This window comes from Charadrius vociferus, unplaced genomic scaffold (genome assembly GCF_000708025.1).
Source record: "Charadrius vociferus isolate BGI_N301 unplaced genomic scaffold, ASM70802v2 scaffold636, whole genome shotgun sequence".
NCBI lineage: Eukaryota > Metazoa > Chordata > Aves > Charadriiformes > Charadriidae > Charadrius > Charadrius vociferus.
The window spans coordinates 1,590,677-1,609,866 of record NW_009649189.1 but is presented as its reverse complement, the minus strand read 5'-3'; the positions used below and the strand labels follow the sequence as shown (position 1 = coordinate 1,609,866).

At 50.0% G+C, this 19,190-nt stretch overlaps 2 protein-coding genes across 2 annotated transcripts; one reads left to right on the top strand and one right to left on the bottom strand.

Moving 5' to 3' along the window:
- Positions 1-9,632: 9,632 nt before the first annotated feature.
- Positions 9,633-17,633, bottom strand: LOC104289877 (fibrinogen-like protein A). Its single transcript, XM_009888892.1, has 4 exons — positions 17,540-17,633; positions 12,071-12,214; positions 11,041-11,103; positions 9,633-10,261 (listed from the first exon to the last, which is right to left on the bottom strand). Exons 1-4 carry the CDS (start codon positions 17,631-17,633, stop codon positions 9,633-9,635), a joined length of 930 nt encoding a protein of 309 aa, XP_009887194.1.
- LOC104289876 (microfibril-associated glycoprotein 4-like) lies at positions 17,632-19,072 on the top strand. The gene is given in 3 exon segments (XM_009888891.1): positions 17,632-17,791; positions 18,236-18,849; positions 18,851-19,072. Coding segments are annotated over 3 exon segments (996 nt in total).
- Positions 19,073-19,190: the final 118 nt, after the last annotated feature.

Sequence of the window (19,190 nt, the reverse complement as noted above, 5' to 3'; positions counted from 1 at the left end):
GCGAGTTCTCAATAAGTGGTACACCAATGTGGCCTAATGCCAAGTGATTCATTTTACTTAAACTAAACAACTAATATTGCATATTCTTTTACACAGTGCCCTCCCCTACACCGTGCCAGTTGGTCTTTGATAAATACAGAGAGCTCTTGCCAGGGCTTAGTCACACCGGTGTCCCAAGCATCTCCTTAGCGACCAGAGCCACAGGGGCACAAAGTGGATATAATTTCAGGATTAAATCACTTTTTTTTCTCTCTAGTTTCTGGCAACATCTTCCTCAGCTCCACACACACCTGGAGAGAACCCAGGAGCTAACATAGCTGGCCACAGCTGTCTGAACTCTAATCCAGCTTGCTGGTGGAGCAGAGCACCCCCCACACCACATAGGCTCCGGTGGTGCTCCGGAGGAGAGAGCAGCCATCCATGGTATTTTTCAGAGCTGGAAGAAGAATATGCAGAAATAGATGTTTTGGATAGTTTTCACACGGATTGGTGCAAACCGCACCTAGGAACCATTTCTTCATTTTTTCAGCCAGATTTGTGCTGCTCTGTAGCTCCCTTTTGCTCCTCTGTGATTCATTACAACCATGTCAGCCTGTCCCAAGCTGCCTGTCAAGATGCTGAAGAGAGAATTAATTTTAAAAGTACTGTCTGCAGACGTTTTAAAGCAATAATGGGCATGTGGGTGTCATGGGAAATTAAGAATTAGGCAAGCCACAAGAGAAACAAAGATATCAGAGATGCGCAGGCTTTCTGGGAGCACTTTTCTGTGCAGGGCTGTGCTATGCAAAAGGCACTTTCCAGGTTTTTGCCCAGGATCATTTGCCATCTGTTCACTGGCTGCAGGCAGACTTTGGTCCTCTGGGACAACGTATGTCTGAGGGAAGCAGAGAAATACATCAGTGAGGATTTTAGGGACATCCTAACTCCTTCATCCCTGGTCCAGCATCTCTTGTGCTGCGGAGGAGGGAAATCTCATGGGCACCCAGCCTGGGGGAGGGGGTGATGGGTCCCACAGAGGAACCTTCCCCAGCAGACAGTGGACCAGAGCAGAGGTCCCATACCAACAGGCAGCTGCAGTCCTGAAGGATTTTGTAAGTGGCTGTTTAGATCCTAAAATGTGCGATGCCAAGTACAGCCATATGGATGCAACACAGTCTCAGAGTTGTGGTCCTGAGTGCAATGCAAGATGGATGTCCCAAAGGTGTCCCAAAACATGCACTGTCACATGGGAGGTTAGAGATCAGAGCGCCCAGAGCAATTCACCAAAATGATCGCAAGACCATGCACAGAGGCAGGGAGAAATGGCCTCTGTGTCTGGGAGAACAGTGTTGGAACAGAGAGGTCGGATTTATTGAAGAATTTTGTTGAAGAAACTGGGAGTCGACAGGACCTGCACAAGCAGAGACATCTCCATTTGACCCAGAGAGAGCCAGGAAGCTGGTGTGTGTAGTCACAACAGTGATGGATGGGGATGGCTTGGACTCAAACCTGAAGGGCATTCAACACAGGCAGAGGAGCACACAGCTCCCACCTTAGTCCCTCAAGATGGGGATCCTTTGAAGTCCTAAAAATTCAAAATCCTAACAAAAAGGACCAGGACTGAAACTGCTAGCATTGCTACCAGGAATAAGGTAGAGAGGAGAAATATATAATGAAAATTTTATTATCAGCCAAGCAGCAAAGTTGGTGGCCTGATTATGTCATGTTCAGGGAGACCAGAGAAACTGTATGGGTAGAAACAGTGGGAAACATCCATTGAGAGCTTGTTAAAAGGAGCTTAAGAGGAGCAGACAAAAGGGTAAAATGTAGGGAGGGCATTTACAGACATCGCGGTGGAGGTTTGGAATAAATGTAATCAACTTAACCACAGCCAGATACGGAGAGGGTCAAAAGAGCCAGCAGGGACACCAAACAAAGGAGAGATTATTGGATGCCATTGAGAAGGTGGAAATCACCTTCAAAGAACAAGAAAAATAGAAAACATTATGAATTTCAGCAAGTGGAATGTAAAACCACAGAAGTCAGGCCAAAAATAGTTTTACCAAGCAATTTGAGAAAGACAAAAACTAATACTAAAACCTTGTTCACAGCTATCAGAAGCAGAGAGTCTTCCAGAGCATCTGTAGTCTCTGTAGAAGATGCACCAGGATGCTGAGGGCAGAGGGAGGAGCACTGCGCAAATTCACCACAGTGCTGGTGATGGGGAGCCTGCCGTGCTGAGGCTGCCATGCCATGGGAGCAGTGGTGCAGACTATTTCCATTGCCAGGCCCTTGCGGGGTTGGTTGCAGGAATTAAAATTGAGATGTCAGCGCAAAGAAGTCACAGACCTCATCCATCAAATGAATAGCTCCAGACCTCCGGGACCAGAGATCATCACCTGGGCACCTTCGCCAAACTCCACCAGAACATTTCAGATCTGCTGCAACCTATTACTTGCCTACCAGGGGAATGGACGTGGCACAGATAATGTCCATTTTGAAAGGCTCAGTCACTCATCTTAGGATCTCCAGAGTTAGAGGTCTCATTTCTGCACCCAGTGAAGTGGTAGAAATTGTAATAAACATGGAATTTGTGGGAACTCGTGGATAAATACAACAACTTGAGGGAGAGTCAATATAGCTTTTTAGAAGAAAGTCATGGCTCAGAAATCTGTTGCAGTTGTTGGAGGGAGAGCCAGTGTATGTGGCCAACAGTGATCTGATCAATATGTTATCCAAAAAAGCTTTTAAGAAGATCTATCATAGAGTTTTCAAAGACACTGAGCTATAACAGATCAATAGCTTGCAAAGCTGGAAAGCAAAGATAAGACTAATTTTCACAATGCAGAGAGATTGCCTGTGGGATACTACAAGTATCTCTACTGGGGCCAAATTTTTCAGCATATTCATAAGTGATGGAGAAAAGGCACAAGTGATGGAGAAACATGATGGAGAAAATAGCACGGTGACATTTTCTGGTGGAGCAAATAGTTCAGAACAGTCATATCTAAAGGTGGCTGGAGAAAGCCGCAGAAGGCTTTCAGGCTGCAGAGTGAGTGAGTGATAAAATGGCAAATGAAATTCAATGTTGATAAGGATAAAGAGAAGTACATCCCTAACTGTATGCAGTGGTGGACTCTAAATTAGCTATTACCATTCAAGAGGCACATCTGAGGGTAATTGTAGACAAATCTCTGAAAACATCAGCTGAAAGTTCAGGAGCAATTAAAAAGTAAAAAGGCTTTGGAAATTGCAAGGAAAGGAATGAGCTTTCAGCAGAAAACATCACTTGCCACTGTAACAAAGCAGAGGGTGCTCACAGCTGTGTGCAGTTTTGGTGTCTGTCTCAGAAAAGATGTAGGAGAACTGGAAAAAGTCACAGAGACGAGGAACCCGAGTTGTCAGAGGTGGAAACGGCATCCCTGCAAGAAAAGGCTGAGTAGATCAGGTCTGCCCATGTTAGAAAACAGATGAATGAAGGGGTAAGCACTAGGAATGTAGACACTGATGCAGCAGGAGTAGAGTGGTTGGAGAATGGTTATTCAGCACTTTTCACAACACAAGAGCTAAGGGCACCAGGCAAAAGTATGGCCTCATAGGCCAAAAGTTCACCTCAGGTTGTTGTAAAACCAGAAGTCTAAATGGACTCAACAAGGAGTTAGTTCAACTGATGGAGGACCAGAACTATTATAATTCACAGTTCACGTATTCTGTGTGTGCAGAGGAAAGCTGATTCACGGGAACTCGGGATACAGGTATAAGCTCACCCTCAGCCTCCTGTTGCATGGACAGGAATTGGGGAGTGCAGGATGAGACCTTCCAAACCCTCAGGGTGAGAGGCATCTCCAGCTGGTCATAACCATCTGCGCCAACCATGGAGATCCATGCAAGAATCTGCAGAGAAAGTTTTGCACTTTCCTTCTTTGGCTTCAGATGCATAAAAGTTCTGGCAAAAAAAAATCAAATTATATCTTTCTGTCATTCTCTTTTTCCCTGTAGAAGATCTGCAACCTGCCATCTGTCTCAGGATATGAACAAATAACAATGCTGTGGAGGCTCTGGTCCTTCAGAGCTTCTCCCACCCTTCACTGCCTCACTGAAGAGAGGTGAGTGCCTGGGACAAGTGCAAGGCATTCCTCCATCTCCTGCTTTGACTGCTGTAGTGCTGCCTCTCCCTGCCAGCAACCCGCTCCCCCCTCTCCCCTTCCAATGTAGTAGTAGGAGAAAATAGCCTAGGATCTGTATTCCTGAAACCCATCCTCCCTGCTTGTGCAAGCTCACCACATTTCCGAGAAGACAATTCTGAGGCCCACATTTTCCATGAGGAAGCGGATAAAATTCCTGTAGGTAGGCTCCATGCCTGACACAAAATGTTGATCAACAGAGACAGCTGGATTAAAGCTAAAGGATTGGACTGCAGGGTGCTGGCACATGAAACATAGATGGAGTCCAACCAGTAGTGCCTGCAGTGGCTCTTGCTTTGAAGGGGTGAGTGAAGGAGATGGTGCCATGCTGATGGTCTTGCCAGATTTCCCATGGGGTCACTGGCTTTTCTTCATCAAGGCAGTTGAAGAATGGAAGAAGAGACTAAAATCTCTTGTCATGGGCTCACTGTACTCACTTCACTCTGGAGATGAGGCTCTTCAACAGGAGCTGGCATGGCCATCCCTTCATTTCTGGGAACACCCAAGCCCTCCTCAGTGCTGCTGTGTGAGGCCACAGGTGGTAGGAAGGAACTCCTGACAAAGGTGTTGCTGAGATGGAACACCACGTCAGAGGCCAAGGACCCATAAGTGATGGCAAGTTCCAGTGCCATGATGGTATCTGCATGGTATATGGTCATCTGCAGTCTTGCTGTGAAAACGTTCATTTGGGAAGGCTGGATCTCCAAATTGCTGCAGAAAAAACCGTGCACACCCCAAATGGCTCAGAACCAGTTACAATGTGCCTGTTGTTGCCTTAAGATGGTTCTTAGAATTTTCTGTAACCAAAAAAAAATGGCAACGACTATCCCAAAAGCCATTATTGCCCCAGAGCTCAATTAGTAGAGGTTGGAGGAGGTGGAAGCAGGAGGTACTAGTGCAGTTTTGCCACCAAGACTGCAGCCTGTTGGCTCGGTGCTGTGTTGTGGGGATCAGATTTAAGGCAGACTCCAAAGTCACTGAAGGGTCCAGGTGCCAAGGCAAGCTCTCCTTTGGTGTGGCCAAGTACCATGTATGTGAGAAGGTCACCTCACATGATCTTTGCACATCACCAGAAAGGGCTCTGGGGACTGCTTGGGGAAGGCATGGCTATAGGGTCAGATAAAGCACAGCATTCCTGTGGGAGCGTACTTAAGAGACAATGGACATATATTGAACCAGCCATGCGACAAAGCAGACTGGCTGTAGGCCCTCATCCTTGAAGTCACCTTGAGGAGAGAAAAACAGGAGCGACAGTGATTGTTTCACCATGAATTGAGAAAACAAGCCTAGAGGAGTTGGACGAGCAGGTGGAAAAACAGAGATTATACGAACCAATCAGGAAAGAAGTTGAGTCGCATGCTCGCCTTGTGTAGAGGACTATTAACCAATGAACAAATGCGTGAACGCGTGCAGGGATAGATGAATTGTATATAAGGGACAGTAGAATATCAATAAAGTGGCTTCTGTATGATTCACATTGGATCGTGTGAAGTCCAGGTTCTCTCCTCACATTGCTGCTAGAAACATAGACCTCATGATTATGAGCAGTGAAAGTGAAATTTGGCCTTAACGAGAACTAGCAGGTGAAGGAGAATGGCTTTGTCAGAATCGCTGGTGGCTTTTGCTCTTAAAATGTGAAGATGTGTGATTCACCATGTGGATCTGGCCCTGTTTCCATCTCTCTCTGCTACTGGAAGCACTCTGTCCCCAGCCAGCTGGGGAGGACTGCCACTTGTCACAGCTGTGACAGTCCCAGTTGTGGTGGTGCTGCCATATCATGCCCACAGTGCGTTGCTTCTCTACCTGTAAATAGGGCCAACCTTCACTTGCGCTGAGCGTGTGGGTGGCCATGGAGCTGGATTTGTCGATCTGGGCAGGATGCGACCAGGTTGCTGTGAAATGAAGGAGAGAGACATTCCCACAAAAGGCAAATTTAGGAACTGGAAACACAGCTATGTTCTCCAGCAGGCAGAAGACCATTTCCAAAAGAGATGGTAGCATCCCATATAATTAAATCCCTTGGAACAGGCTAGGAAACCCTAGTTCAGACACAGGTGATTGTATTCCCTCTGCATGGAAATAAATTTTCTGTTGTGTATCCACGCAATGTGATTCTTGGTGCTTTTTTTCTCAGATGGCCTTGCTCACACTCTCCTGTGGGTATAGCCCGTGCTGATGGGCTCTCAGCACTCCTTGCAGCAGGAGGATAGAGCAACGAACATGGAAGAGAAAATTGCAGTCTGTACCTGGACTTCTTGGGCAGTATTTCTGGGCTCTCCTCGCCTACAACACTTCCTTCACCCTGTAAGCTTCCTGGCAAATCCTGGGGCAACAGCACCCTCTGGGGACCAGGAGAAGTGTTAGCAATGAGACTTCATTTCTCAAATCACTTCTCTGGACAACGCCTTTGCATTTTAAGTGCATTTCATGATGGTGATGGATGCTAGCTTGCTTGCCCAGAAGGGGGACCCTGCTGGAGAGGGCTAGTTTGCCACACTGCATGTCTGTTACTACGGGACAGTCTGTCTGAGCTTCTCCAGAGACAGCAAAAGAGACCTTAGGACACACAGAATCACAGAATTGCAGAATCACAGGCTCTCCTAGATTGGAAAAGACCTGTAAGATCATCTAGTCCAACCATTACCCTAACACTGAGAAAGCCACCACTAAACCATGTCCCTGAGCACTATATCTACACAACCCTTAAATCCCTCCAGGGATGGGACTCCACCACTGCCCTGGGTAACGCGTTCCAATGCCTGATGATCCTTTTAGTAAAGAAATTCTTCCTAATATCCAATCTAAACTTCCCTTGGCGCAATTTGAATCCATTTCCTCTTGTTCTGTCACCTGTTACTTGACAGAACAGGTCGACTCCCACCTCTCTGCACCCTCCTTTCAGGGAGCTGTAGAGAGCAAGAAGGTCTCCCCTCAGCCTCCTCTTCTCCAGGCTGAACCCCCCCAGTTCCCTCAGCTGCTCCTCATAAGGCATGTGCTCCAGACCCCTCACCAGTTTAGTTGTCCTTGAGTTTGTAGAAAAAGCTGTTTAGGAATAACGCTCTTTAGGGAAAACAAGAGGACATGGTACAAAAGAGACTTTTCTGCATCCAGCTAAGGAGACCCAACTGCGAGGATGGGATGCCTGATGGTATCCTCCTTCACATAGTGGAAGGGGAAGGGGCTGATGGGGACACAGAGGGTGCTGCTTCCTCTTTGCCGCCTTCCCCCATATGAGGGGTGCACCACAGGTACATCAGCTCCTGGAGGGGTGGGCATTAGCGGAGGGTCACTTTAATCATGTCTCCAATTCTGTCTTAAGGCAAGGCAGTTAGCCAAACAAAGATTTCTAAATGCAACAAGGAATTCCCAAGTTTGTCAGCTGAGAACATTTTATTTAAGTCATTATCTCCTACACTGAGTGTAGGCTTCGTTCTGAGCTGGCAGCTGCCTCCTCTTGCCTGTCACGCACCTCATGACTCACTGCAAAGTGGGCCTGAACAGCGGGTGGTAGGAGGCAGGGAGAGAAATGCCTCTGTAAGAGGCAGACACGCAGAGTCCGTAAAACCATAGTGTAAAAAAATCCCCCACAAGCATAACAAGATAATAAAAGATTTGTTTTCACCAACTTTTATTCGCTAGCCTATCTTTCTCCATTTATGAGAAAGGCAGCTCTCATCTCACTGAGCCAAAGGCACTCTAAAATTCACATGCCTTTGTAGGCATTTGTAGAACATTGATACCACAGTGGCTGGAAGCTGAAATGGACGGTATCTGCTGATGTGCTTCTTCCCTCAAAGAAGGAAACGTATCCTTTCAAGAAAAATGTAAAGCCATGTTTTTTGTGGGAAATGTTGTTTTGCATTGATGGTCAGTGACAGAATTGGTGTGTCCGTAGGCTTGACCCCGGTAGAGATGATGTATCTTGAAGACCTCGGCATTTTCTGAGCTGTAATGTTGAGTCCTGACATAACTCAAGGCAAACGTTGGTCTGATCGCTTACCTGCTGATACCTTGTGCCAGAGCTCTTCTGAGCCCTTCCTGTGCTCCCTCACTTTGCTCAGACCTGAATCCCTCCTTCACAAACAAGACCTCTCATGCAGTCTTAAAGTCCCTAAGGACGTAAAACACCTCATATATATCACCTTTCCTGGGACATGCTAGCCATACATGAACTGTGATAAGCCTGCAGCCTTTCTTTGTCAAGCCTGCAGTCTTTTGTGTGTTTCAGCTCTTGGAAAGCCTGAGCAGTGTTTTGGGTGTGCTGTTAGAAAGTCCAGGCACAGGACCAAGGGGTGGTGCAGACGTTTTTGAGGGCAGGCTGCTTCCTTTGCACGGCCTGGGCTTGAGGGCTTCCAGGTCACAACCTCCTGCCGGGGGAACATTAGGGCATGGATGGACTCATCCTGCTTCCCCTCTCTGCAGGTGGTGGCTGTGGAAGTCACCCTGTGGTAAGCAATGGGAGTGCTGGCAGTGCCCACCTGCAAACCACCACACTGGCTGATACAGCAGCAAAATACCCGGCCTGTGAGCAACAGTTCTGCAGATGCTGGAGGGACGGACTGCAGGAGATGGGAGGTCTTTCCACACAGAAATTTTACTGCACTTTGAAATCTCTTTTCAGTTTCAAAATAGCAAAGGCAGGGTGGTGCCTTTCCTCCGCGTGTGATCTCTTGGAAGTCATTGTGGCCCTGGCTCAGGAGATGGACTCCCCACGGCGCTTAGGGATGTGAGTTGCATGGACAGCAAAACCTAAACCTCACTGTTGCTGAGAAAAGTGAAAATCCTTTTATATTTCCTAAGCTTGCACAAAACTACTGTGTGCAAACGCAGAAGCCTGCATGTGCTGTTTTAAGACTTACTTATGCATTGCTCGTGCCCTGCAGTCCCCAATGTCTGTCCTACAGGAAAGCTGAGCTTCAGTGGTGGAAACCCTCTAACACATTAACCTCTGTGAGCACTTCAGAGATTTGAAATAGACTTTTACAATTGAGACAGTTTTTTGAATACAGGTTTATTTGAATATTTAACAACTATTAAGCCTGCAATGTAGAAGGTACAGAGTGGGAATTTGACTGTGCACATTAAAATCTTGAGGAAGATCCTCAGCAAGTGAAAATTAGGTAGTTTGCGTGAAGTTAAGGATGTGAATTAACTTACACAGCCATATAGATCCACTAGTGTTTGGCCATTTCATGTATTATCTGAAGCACTCTACAGATCTGGAGACTCCAGATTTTGCAAGAGACTATCCTGAACAAAAGGATAAAGGCACAGTTGAGGAGTAGAGGGAATCTACAGGAGGGAGAAGAAGTGGAAGATGCTGTCTTTTCTTCAGTAGCTAGGATATGACCAACCTCAGCAAAGACCCCGTAGGACACTAGGTTTGGCCATTACATGTTTTGCCTTTTTCCATCTCTTTGCAGAGCCAGAATTAGCCTCAGGTTGGACAGAAAAGAAATGAAAATGCAACTAGCAGTAGGAAGCTGGTTTGATGAGGATGGCAGAAGCTTTGCAGTTCCTGTTGCACAGGCTGCCCCATGTTATGGCCCCCTTCACGTTCAGTTGTACAGAATAACACGCTGAGTACCACCACCCGCCCCCATAGCTGGAGGCACAGTTCCCACTGTGAGTGTCCAGATCCCGATCTTTTGCGGAGAACTTCATGTTGTCGTGCACAGTGGAAGCACTGTTTGTGGTCATGGCGTCCCCTGCCAACCCTGAGTATGTTCCCAGCCTCAGCCGGTAGCCGTGAGACTCATCTTCCAGGCTGAAGAGGTTGTAGTCTGCAAGCTTGGTGTTGTTTGCAGCATCCCAGATGACAAACCTGACCTGGTAGACCTTCTGCCTGGAGATCTGATGGATGTACTCAGTGCCCAGCCAGTACTCGGTGTGCACGTTCCCAAAGCCGTACTTGTAGGTGCTCCAGGACTCAGCCCAGGTGATCTCCGTGCTCTGCCGGTTCCTCTGGATGACCGTCCAGCCCCCGTCTGTCACATTCATTTCGCAGTACACCACGATGGGGTGCAGTCCTGTGGGCTGGATGACGTAGATGCCACTGGGGCTGCCAGCGGAGACCTCACTGCAGTCCTTGGGCAAACCTGGGGCAGGAGAGAACATGGAGAACCAATAGACACAGCAACACCCCAGTCTGCTCGTCTTGGCCCTGTGAGAGGGATTTCTAGAAATGGACAGATGTGGGATTTTGCCACAGTAGTAAAATTTCTACTACTGTGCTTCCTACTGTAAGTGTAAAATCAAATTTTCCCTGTAAGGGAAATACAGTGATTAAGAGAATATGCATATGTTTTGAAGGTATAAGCATAGAATTTGCTTCTCCTTCTGGCTCAGCCTCTGGTTTCCTCAGGCTTTCCCAGTGTTCAGATGTTTATCCTCCCTCATAATGATACAAGCTTGGCTTGGTGAGGGCTCTTATTACATAGTTATGCAGAAGCTTAACTGAGTGTATGAGCTGTTCCTGCAGCCCCGGAATCCACTGCATCCCTGGGGTCAGGAAGGAGAAAACCTCATTCCCTTGGCATTAGACCCCGTGGCCAGCTGCGTAACCCCAGCAAGCATTGCTTGGGAGGCATGTCCTCTGCTTGCCCTGTGCAGAGCTCCACAGCAGAGAAGAGGACTTGTGGCACATAAGTAATGGTTGCAAAGTCCTTTAGGATCTTGTCAGGCATAGTTCAGTGTGAAGCTATCCCCAGTAACGAGTGATGTCCGAGTGGCCTTGGCACATGCTGTGGAGGAGCACGTGGAGGAGGGTGAAGAGGAGCTGAGGCGAGTGATCCCTGGGTTTGTTGCCCACCCACCGCTGTTGGATCCTCCTCGCCTACACCTCTCCCTGTTCCCTGCAGGGTGGCGGGGCACTTACTGTGCTGCACTGTCCGCTGAGTGTCACTGGCTCTGTTCTGCCGCATGTTCTCTCCCTCTTCATCTGCATTGGGAAAAACAGAAAGAGTGAGAAGAGCAGCCCTGTGCCACAGCCCAGAGGGAACTCCAGCATCCACAGGCTGTTATTCCCAGCACTAGTTTTTTTGTAGGGAACTTTAACAATGCCATTTGTCTTCCTATATGGTATTTTTTTGGTTGTAAACTCTTTAAAGGGATAAGATACTAGGAAGGGTAACACTGCAGCCATTGAGCAGGTACCTATTTGGTCCACTCAGCGTTATGGCTTTACAGAGTTGCATGGAGCGGACCACCTGTCCGAGTAGTAGCGATGAGTACCAGGAGATGCTGTTAGAGAAGAAGGATCGAGAAGAAACCAGAGTGCGTGGTTCAGACCAAGATTAAACTCTTGAGGGATGGTGCTGTAAATCTGCATTGCTTCTCAGTGGTGGCTAAAGGGATTTCTGTGTTCATTCAATTCATAAAGAGCTTCAGAAACTGTCAGAGAGGAAAAGGAGCTCAAAGCATGTAGGATAGCAATGCTCTCTTTAAAGAGAAATCACAACACTCATCCTCATAAGATAGTGTTCCCTGAGAGTCTCCAGTGGTGTGACCTCTGTCAGTGACGTGACGAGTTTATTACATCATTTAACCACATGCAAGCTTCAGAAAGCATTTTGGCTGGTCACTTATAAAAAATTTCTGTAAAGTTTCAGGGCTACAGGTGGACTACAGGTAGCATAGAAAGAGGTCTTCCTTTGAATAGCTACAGCTCTCTAGATAAAGCTGCCACATACAGTCTTGTCAATAACAGAGAAGGTTGAACTATCAAATCCTGTGATGTTTGGTTAAGATCTGAAATTGGAAGGAGATTGGATCAGGCTCCTTTTATTTCTGAGTGAGACTGCCCTTCCTCAACATTATTTTCCACATCTCCCTCTCTGTGCAGAGAGGAGAGGGCATCTGAGGTTTGGATGAACAGAGTTTAGGGATGTAAGAGAGAAAATGCATACCAGGACGGAGCTCATCTGAAGGGAGATTAGTGATGTCGTCTAAACTTGCTTTTAACCTTTCCAGGTTTTCAATTTCCAGAGCAAGAAGAGGGGCTAGCAGGGCCAGCACGGAGGTGAAGAACAGAAGATTGGAGTGATGACCAGCTGGAGAAAGAAGACACATGGTGAATCTGGAAATGCAAACCCTCTGAAAGAGAATTGGCTAACTAAATTCGGCAGAAGTTAAGACAAACTTACAGAGTAGAACAAATCCACGTTAATTATGCGTTTTCTTTATTGAGCAGCAGAAGTATAAAGAACAATTTCCAAAAATAAGCATTCTGCAAAGACATACATCCCCAGAGAGAAACAATTTTGCTCAGGCTTTGATTGCAACCTACAAGTTTAAAAATGTAGCTTCCGAAAGCGGGGCCATCCTCTTTGGCTGTAGTCTGGGCTAAGGCAAAGGGCTCTGGGCCCCAGAATGGAGATGTGAAGCCAGCATCGGTGTGGCACACTGATTTGTAGGTACTGCTGTTACCTGAAGACTGTCAGGAGCTACTACAGCAGACATAAAGAAGGCACGGGGACCTGAGATCTTGGAAAGAAAGGTGTTGTTGTGGACGCCATGCCAGCGGTACCCTGAGAGTCAGTGGCTTCACCTGAAGTTGTCCCAGAGCTACCCCCTCCCACCAGGGCACCATGCAGAGGCTGGAGGCTGCCCACTGCCCAAGGACGCCAGGAGAGCACCCTGCAGGGAGCCAGCAGCGTTTACCCAGCATCAGACCCCTGCTACGTGTCATGAATAGGGCATCTGCAGGGTCAGTGCATCCCAGTTAACATCTGGGCCAGGGCACTCTACACTTTAAAGGATGGTTTCTACCAGCACCCGAAAACCTGAGCAATCTGACTCCTTTGGACCACACCAGATCAGGATGTTCCCCAACAGTTTGTTCATGGCCAGCTCCATAGATTTGTGTCTACAGCTTGCCCACCCAGCTTGAGTACCCTGAAGTACTTATGAGGATGATGGGTGATTAATGCATTAATTAGCTTCCATTCCCTTTTTTTTTTTTGGTGCCTTGGGCTCTGGTACAAATATAAATTAAATAAATGTTGCCTTTACAACACCACCCAGAGCAGGAGGGTTTTGCCTGTGGTCAGGAATAGAAAAGAGAGAGTGAGGAGCAGGAGGGTCCCAGAGACCAGGGTAGGTACGGCAGGAATAGGGTTGTCCCACCATCCCGAGGCCAGAAATGGTAGGTGGGAAAAGTAGAGATGCAGTGTGGGCGGCAGAAGCCCAGAGGCAGGCAGAGGAGGCAGGGACGCCCTGTCACGCACTGTGGTGCCGTCCCCTCCCCTCCCATGCCTCACACTCACCCATGCCGTCTCTGCGGGGACCCTGCGGAGCGGGATGCGGAACAGGTTTGGCCTGGCAGCAGGGCGGCCAACCCTGCCATTATATAGGGCTTGGTGGGTGAGGTGGGGCCAGCCGACACAAACCACAACACTCATCCTCCAGTTGTCATCAGGGCTGGAAATTTGTGGTTTGTTTGCCCTCACGCACCAGCTGTTGCGCTTCTGTGATAAGACGTCCCTTCCGAACCTCAGCAAACAGCACCTGATGTGCACACAAAATTCCACCAAGGTGACAAATGCTCCTGATAAGGATTTTTCTTGAGGTTGTTATTACTTACGGGATTTGATGCCAAACCCTGCGGTGACATCTGTGAGCTGGGCCATGCCAGAGATGTCCGTTAGACAGCCTGTGTCTGCCACCCCTAGCATGGTGGATCACCCGAGAGGGGGATATGCTCTCTGACACTGCGCCCTGGTTCCCATCCACACCAGGGAAGCAGAGGGGCCTCGTCCCCAGCCCTGACCCCCCCACAGCGATGCAACCTCCTGGCTTGGTGTTGGCCTTCAGCCATGAACCGGTTCCACAGGGCAGCCACGCGTGGGCAGGAGCTGCTGTCCCAGTGCCGGTGCGGGGCAGGTCCTGCAGCCCTCCCAAGGGGTCCAGTGCTGGTGCTGGAGCCAAGGGTCTGCTGGAGGGTTTAGGTCTGACTTCACAGCTCTGGGTAACCTTGGGAGCGGCCCTCATCACAGAGACTCAATTGCAGAATCAATTAACAAGGTGGCTGTGGGTTAAGTGGAATAAATGCTTCATGGACATTGAGCACTCCAGTCTGAAGCCAGCTTTGCAAATGGCACAGGAATGGGAGGGGAGTGCTAAGAAGGGCAGTGGCATAGCCCAGCATTGCTGGCTGACAGCTCAGTGACACAGATATAGGACCGTGGTGAGGTATTTATTCATGGTTTGACACCAGCAGGCACTGAGCTGCCATAGCATGTCCCTGTGCCAGCTCCAGGATGCTCTGTGGCACCTCTGGGGACCCACATGGGCTGTGCCACCGCAAGACTGGTGCTGGTTGCTTGGCCCCACACTGCCTTCATCCCCAGATCCTTCATCCTCAGCTGACATTGCCACCTCTGCTGTCCTCCAGGAGACCGGCAGGTGGTGGTGAAGGTCCCAGTGCCAGTGTACCCTGCCACTGTGCCAGTGCCTTGCTGTGCCCTGCCCGGCCCCTGATCTGGGTTCCTCCAAGACGAAACAACTCTACTTTCAGTACAGCAAGGAGGATATTTTTCAACAAGGGACACATCTTCCCCTGCACTACACCAGCCCCTTGTAAAATTACCAGCTCCAAAATTACACATGTATTCACAGAAAAAACAGGATTCTTGCCAACTCCATGTTTCAGTAACATCTGTCATGTTGTTGGACAGCAACAAATATCTTTGACCTGATCCAGTTCTTAGACTTTTACTGCTGCTCAGCAGTTTCCTTTTAATGAAGCACCTTCCTTTTTACAAGAGCTTCCCAAAGTCCCTTGATAGATAACCTGGGGCTGTAACATTTGTCTTTGATAGGTTTCTGGCAGCGAAATTTCAAAAAGACGAAAAGGGTCTTCCCAGCCCTTTGAGCTAGCCCCTCCATGCCCTGTGGCTTCACGCCACACAGGGGCAGGGCTGGGTCCTCACACCCACCAGGGCACCAAGGGTTGGCACCAAAGCCAGTCTGTCACTGGGTGTGACCCTGGTGAGCACTGGGGTGGCAGGGCCACCCTCACTCAATAACTGTAAAAAGGTCCCTGTGGCAGGGAACCCATGGCAAGCTCTCCTTGCACTGCTGGCCCTTGGAGGTGCAGGGATGGGGGCACAGGCAGCCTTTGAGCAGTTACCCCAGCCAAGGCTCTGAATCATAGAACCACAGAATAGTTTTGGTTGGAAGGGACCTTTAAAGGCCACCTAGTCCAACCCCCCTGCCATATGCAGGCACACCTTCCACTAGAGCAGGTTGCTCAGAGCCCCGTCCAACCTGGCCTTGAACACCTCCAGGGATGGGGCATCTTACCACCTCCCTGGGCAACCTGGGCCAGGGTCTCACCACCCTCATTGTACAATATTTCTTCCTTGTATCTGGTCTGAATGTCCCCTGATTTAGTTTAACGCCGTTACCCCCTGTCTTATCACAACAGGCCCTGCTAAAAAGTCTGTCCCCATCTTTCTTATAAGTCCCCTTTAAGTACTGAAGGAGCTTTAAGGTCTCCCCGGAGCCTTCTCTTCTCCAGGCTGAACAATCCCAGCAGAGGGGCTCCAGCCCTTGGATCATCTTTGTGGCACTAAATGCAGAGGTGGCAAGTGGAGCTGAATTATGGAGTGTGGGAGAAGAGGCAGAGGAGAGGCCTGAACCTCCCATACAGATGGGGACACGCATCTGCCTCCTCGCTCCTCCCCTGCCCTCACTCCCCCAGTGGGACCTGCTGCCAATGGAAGCACCACCTTCTAGAAGACTGAGTGTACTGCAGCCAGCCAAAGACCCACCACTAGTGACACACAGGAGCACAAACTGCCCAGCAGGGATGCCGTAACATGGGTCCAGCAGAATCAGCCACCAGGTGACGGGTGAGGAACTTGTGGTGCACTGTAGGAAAAGAGGGATTGAAAGAAGAGGGGAACAAGGAGGAGACTGCAACTCACTCCTGAGGGTTTGTTGAAACACCCTGTGGTAATGCATGAAACAAGATAAACCTCCCCTGACAGATGTGATCCCAACAGCTGTAGTTGCTGCTTGATGTGCTGGCCACGAGTGTATTTAAGATGCTCTCCCAGACAGCATGCAGCCTGGACCATGCCAGGGCAATGCCCACCCTACATGCAGTGGGGAAGAGCAGGAGGTCAGCAGAGCCTTCCTGAGCCTGTTTCTTCTCACCAAGATATATGGGCCAAGGAAGGGCAGTGTAGGGGAAGGGGTACTGCATAGACACCCCCTCAGCTTATTTTTGCTCAGAGCTGCCGCAAGCATCTAAGGGTCAGGAATGGCCCCTAGGAAAGGCTCCTGCCTTCAGCCCTCAGCCTCTACTGAATGAGGGCAAAAAAGGCAACCATGTTGGCTGCCCAGCTCTGGGGCTGACTGCTTGGCTGCTCTCTGCAGGGCAGCAGGCCAAGACAGACCTCCAGCCATTGCAGAAGTGTTGGGACATGCTGGGAGCTGGTAACTGTTGACAAACCACTGCCCATAGGTTTTACCCTCTTTGATCTCTGGATGATATAAGCCTCCACCATGCTTTTGGTGTTCACACTCCTTCCCTGCTGTTTGCCTTTCCCCTCTCCTTCAGTTCCTTTATTGCCCTGCAGCAGTTGGTAGATCTCCAAAAAGACTTAACTTCTGGGCAGGTCCAGTATATTGCAGTTGATAAACGTCCCACAGCTGGGAGGCTTGGAGTACTTTATTTTTTCTCAGAAAGGAAACCTGAGGGCCTTTTTGTGTAAACTTGAGCAAAGAGAAGCCACCAGATGGGCACACAATGATTATCTTTGTCCATGCAAACAGGGAAGCTGAGATCCTCACACGGAGGAGGCGTGTGTAGGGAGAGCCCCAGGTATAAAGGGACAGAGGCCAGCATGGAGTTGAGAGCTGCGGGATTGACTGCTCAGGCTCCCAGTGTCTGCTCAGCAGCACTGCAGCAATGGGTGAGTTCTCCTCTTCCTCACAGCTCCTTTTCTGTAGCATTCACAGCTCCAGGGGATGCAAGTAGAAAACCAAGCTAAGTGACAGCCATGGGGGACCGTGGGAATGGGAGCTGATGAGAATGTCCAGTGCCCGTCCCACTCCTCCCCTTTCCACCCAGCCATTCCTTTCTACTTTGCTGCTGCTGGGTTGTGTCCTGCATCCCTGTGGACTGCATTCTCTGCACCTGGAGCACCAGGTTTTACACACCAAACTCAGCTGCAGTGCTTTGAAGTATTTTCTCCGAATGCCCTTAACACAGACTTACGCCTTTCCATAAAAATACCCTTTTGCCTCTAGACCTGTAGAAAAAAAGCCCGAACCACGTTTAGGAGAAACATGAGAAAATGTGACTGCAGGTTGCTGTCTGGTGCAGGGGAGAGGCTGATCAGGAGAGTGACAAAGCCATTTCTCACCTTGCTTCACCTTGCTCACCTGTGGGGGCAGAGCCTGCACTGAAGCTGCGGCTCCCACCACCCCGGGAGCCCCCTGCTTCTGCCTGTGCCCCATGGCTCTACCTCCCCTGGTCCGGGCTTCCCGGGGGCCACTGGCAGGGATCCTGACCGGATGGGCACTTTTCTCCCCAGGGCTCCAGGCTGGGACACACCAGCTCCAGAGGGACCTTGTTCTTCTGCCTGCCGTGGTGGGGATGCTTCTCCTCTGTGTGAGCGCAGCGCGTGTGGACAGCTTCCAGAGCGGTGAGTAGGTCGAACGGGGCTCTGAGCAACCTGATCTTGTTGAAGACATCCCTGCTCGCTGCAGGGCGGTTGGACCAGATGGCCTTTAAAGGTCCCTTCCAACCCAAACGATTCTATGATTCTATGAGTATGGGTGCCAGGGGGACAACGGATGAGGTTTGGGTACATCCCTGAGCATGGCCAGGCTCCAGGGTGCTGGGTGCAAGTGTCTCCATGCCAGCAGCCACAGAGAGACAGCAGGTCTCTGCATTCAAACCTCAGCTGCAAAGCAGGGCAATTCTTCCCTCTCGTCACCAGTGGATAAGAGGCATTGACAGTATGTTCCACTGGTTGTGGAGTGCCCAGTGAGATCCAGCATCAGCAGCATCAGTACCCCCACCCCACAATAACCTGCCGGTACCACCTCCAATACAGCTCCCTCATGTCTTGCTTGATCTGCTGCCGCAGGGTTCCCCACAGACTGCAGCCACCTTTCCAGCAGCAGCCCCAGCGGGGTGTACGTCATCCAGCCGGCAGGGTCACCCCCACGGGTGGTGTGGTGTGACATGGACACCGAAGGCAAGGGCTGGACTGTTGTCCAGAGAAACAGTTACACGACTGAAATCACATGGAAGGAGTCCTGGACCACCTACAAGTACGGCTTCGGGAACGTGCAGGGCGATCACTGGCTGGGCACTGAGTACCTGCACCTGCTGACGCAGCAGGGCACCTACAAGGTCCGCTTCGTTGTGCAAGATAGAGCCAACATCACCCATTACGCCGAGTATGACATCTTCAGTGTGGAGAGCGAGGCCAGTGGGTACCCGCTGAGGCTGGGCCGGTTCCTGGGCAGTGGGGAAGACTATCTGACCAGCTATCACTCCAGGTACGGGGGCATACACGACAACATGAAGTTCAGCACGGCCGACAGGGACCAGGACCAGCACAGCGGGAACTGCGCCAACAGCTACGGGGGCTGGTGGTATGACAAGTGCCAAAATGTCCTGCTCAATGGCAAGAGATACATCTTCTGGCCAGGAACCTGCCCAGGGGGTGACTGCACATCCTCCCTCATCCTGGTCAAACCCACAGACGTGTGCTGACCGTGCTGCATCTCCCAGCCTCCCAGGAGTCTGTGGGAGTGCCACCATCCCCAGCTCAGTGCCCCGTTCCCGTGCCTGCCAACAGCCCTGGGCCAGCCCTGGTGCACGTCCTGCGCTGCCCACAGCTCCCTCACCGCCACCAGCTGAAACACATCAGCTCTGCGGCTGAGGAGCAATCGCCCCAAGCCCCAGGCATGTTGGCAGCTTCACCCAGTGCTGTGGTGCTGGCCAGCACTGGGACACAGGCACTGGTTTGGGGTGGGTGCGCCCACTCCTGTCCTGGGGAG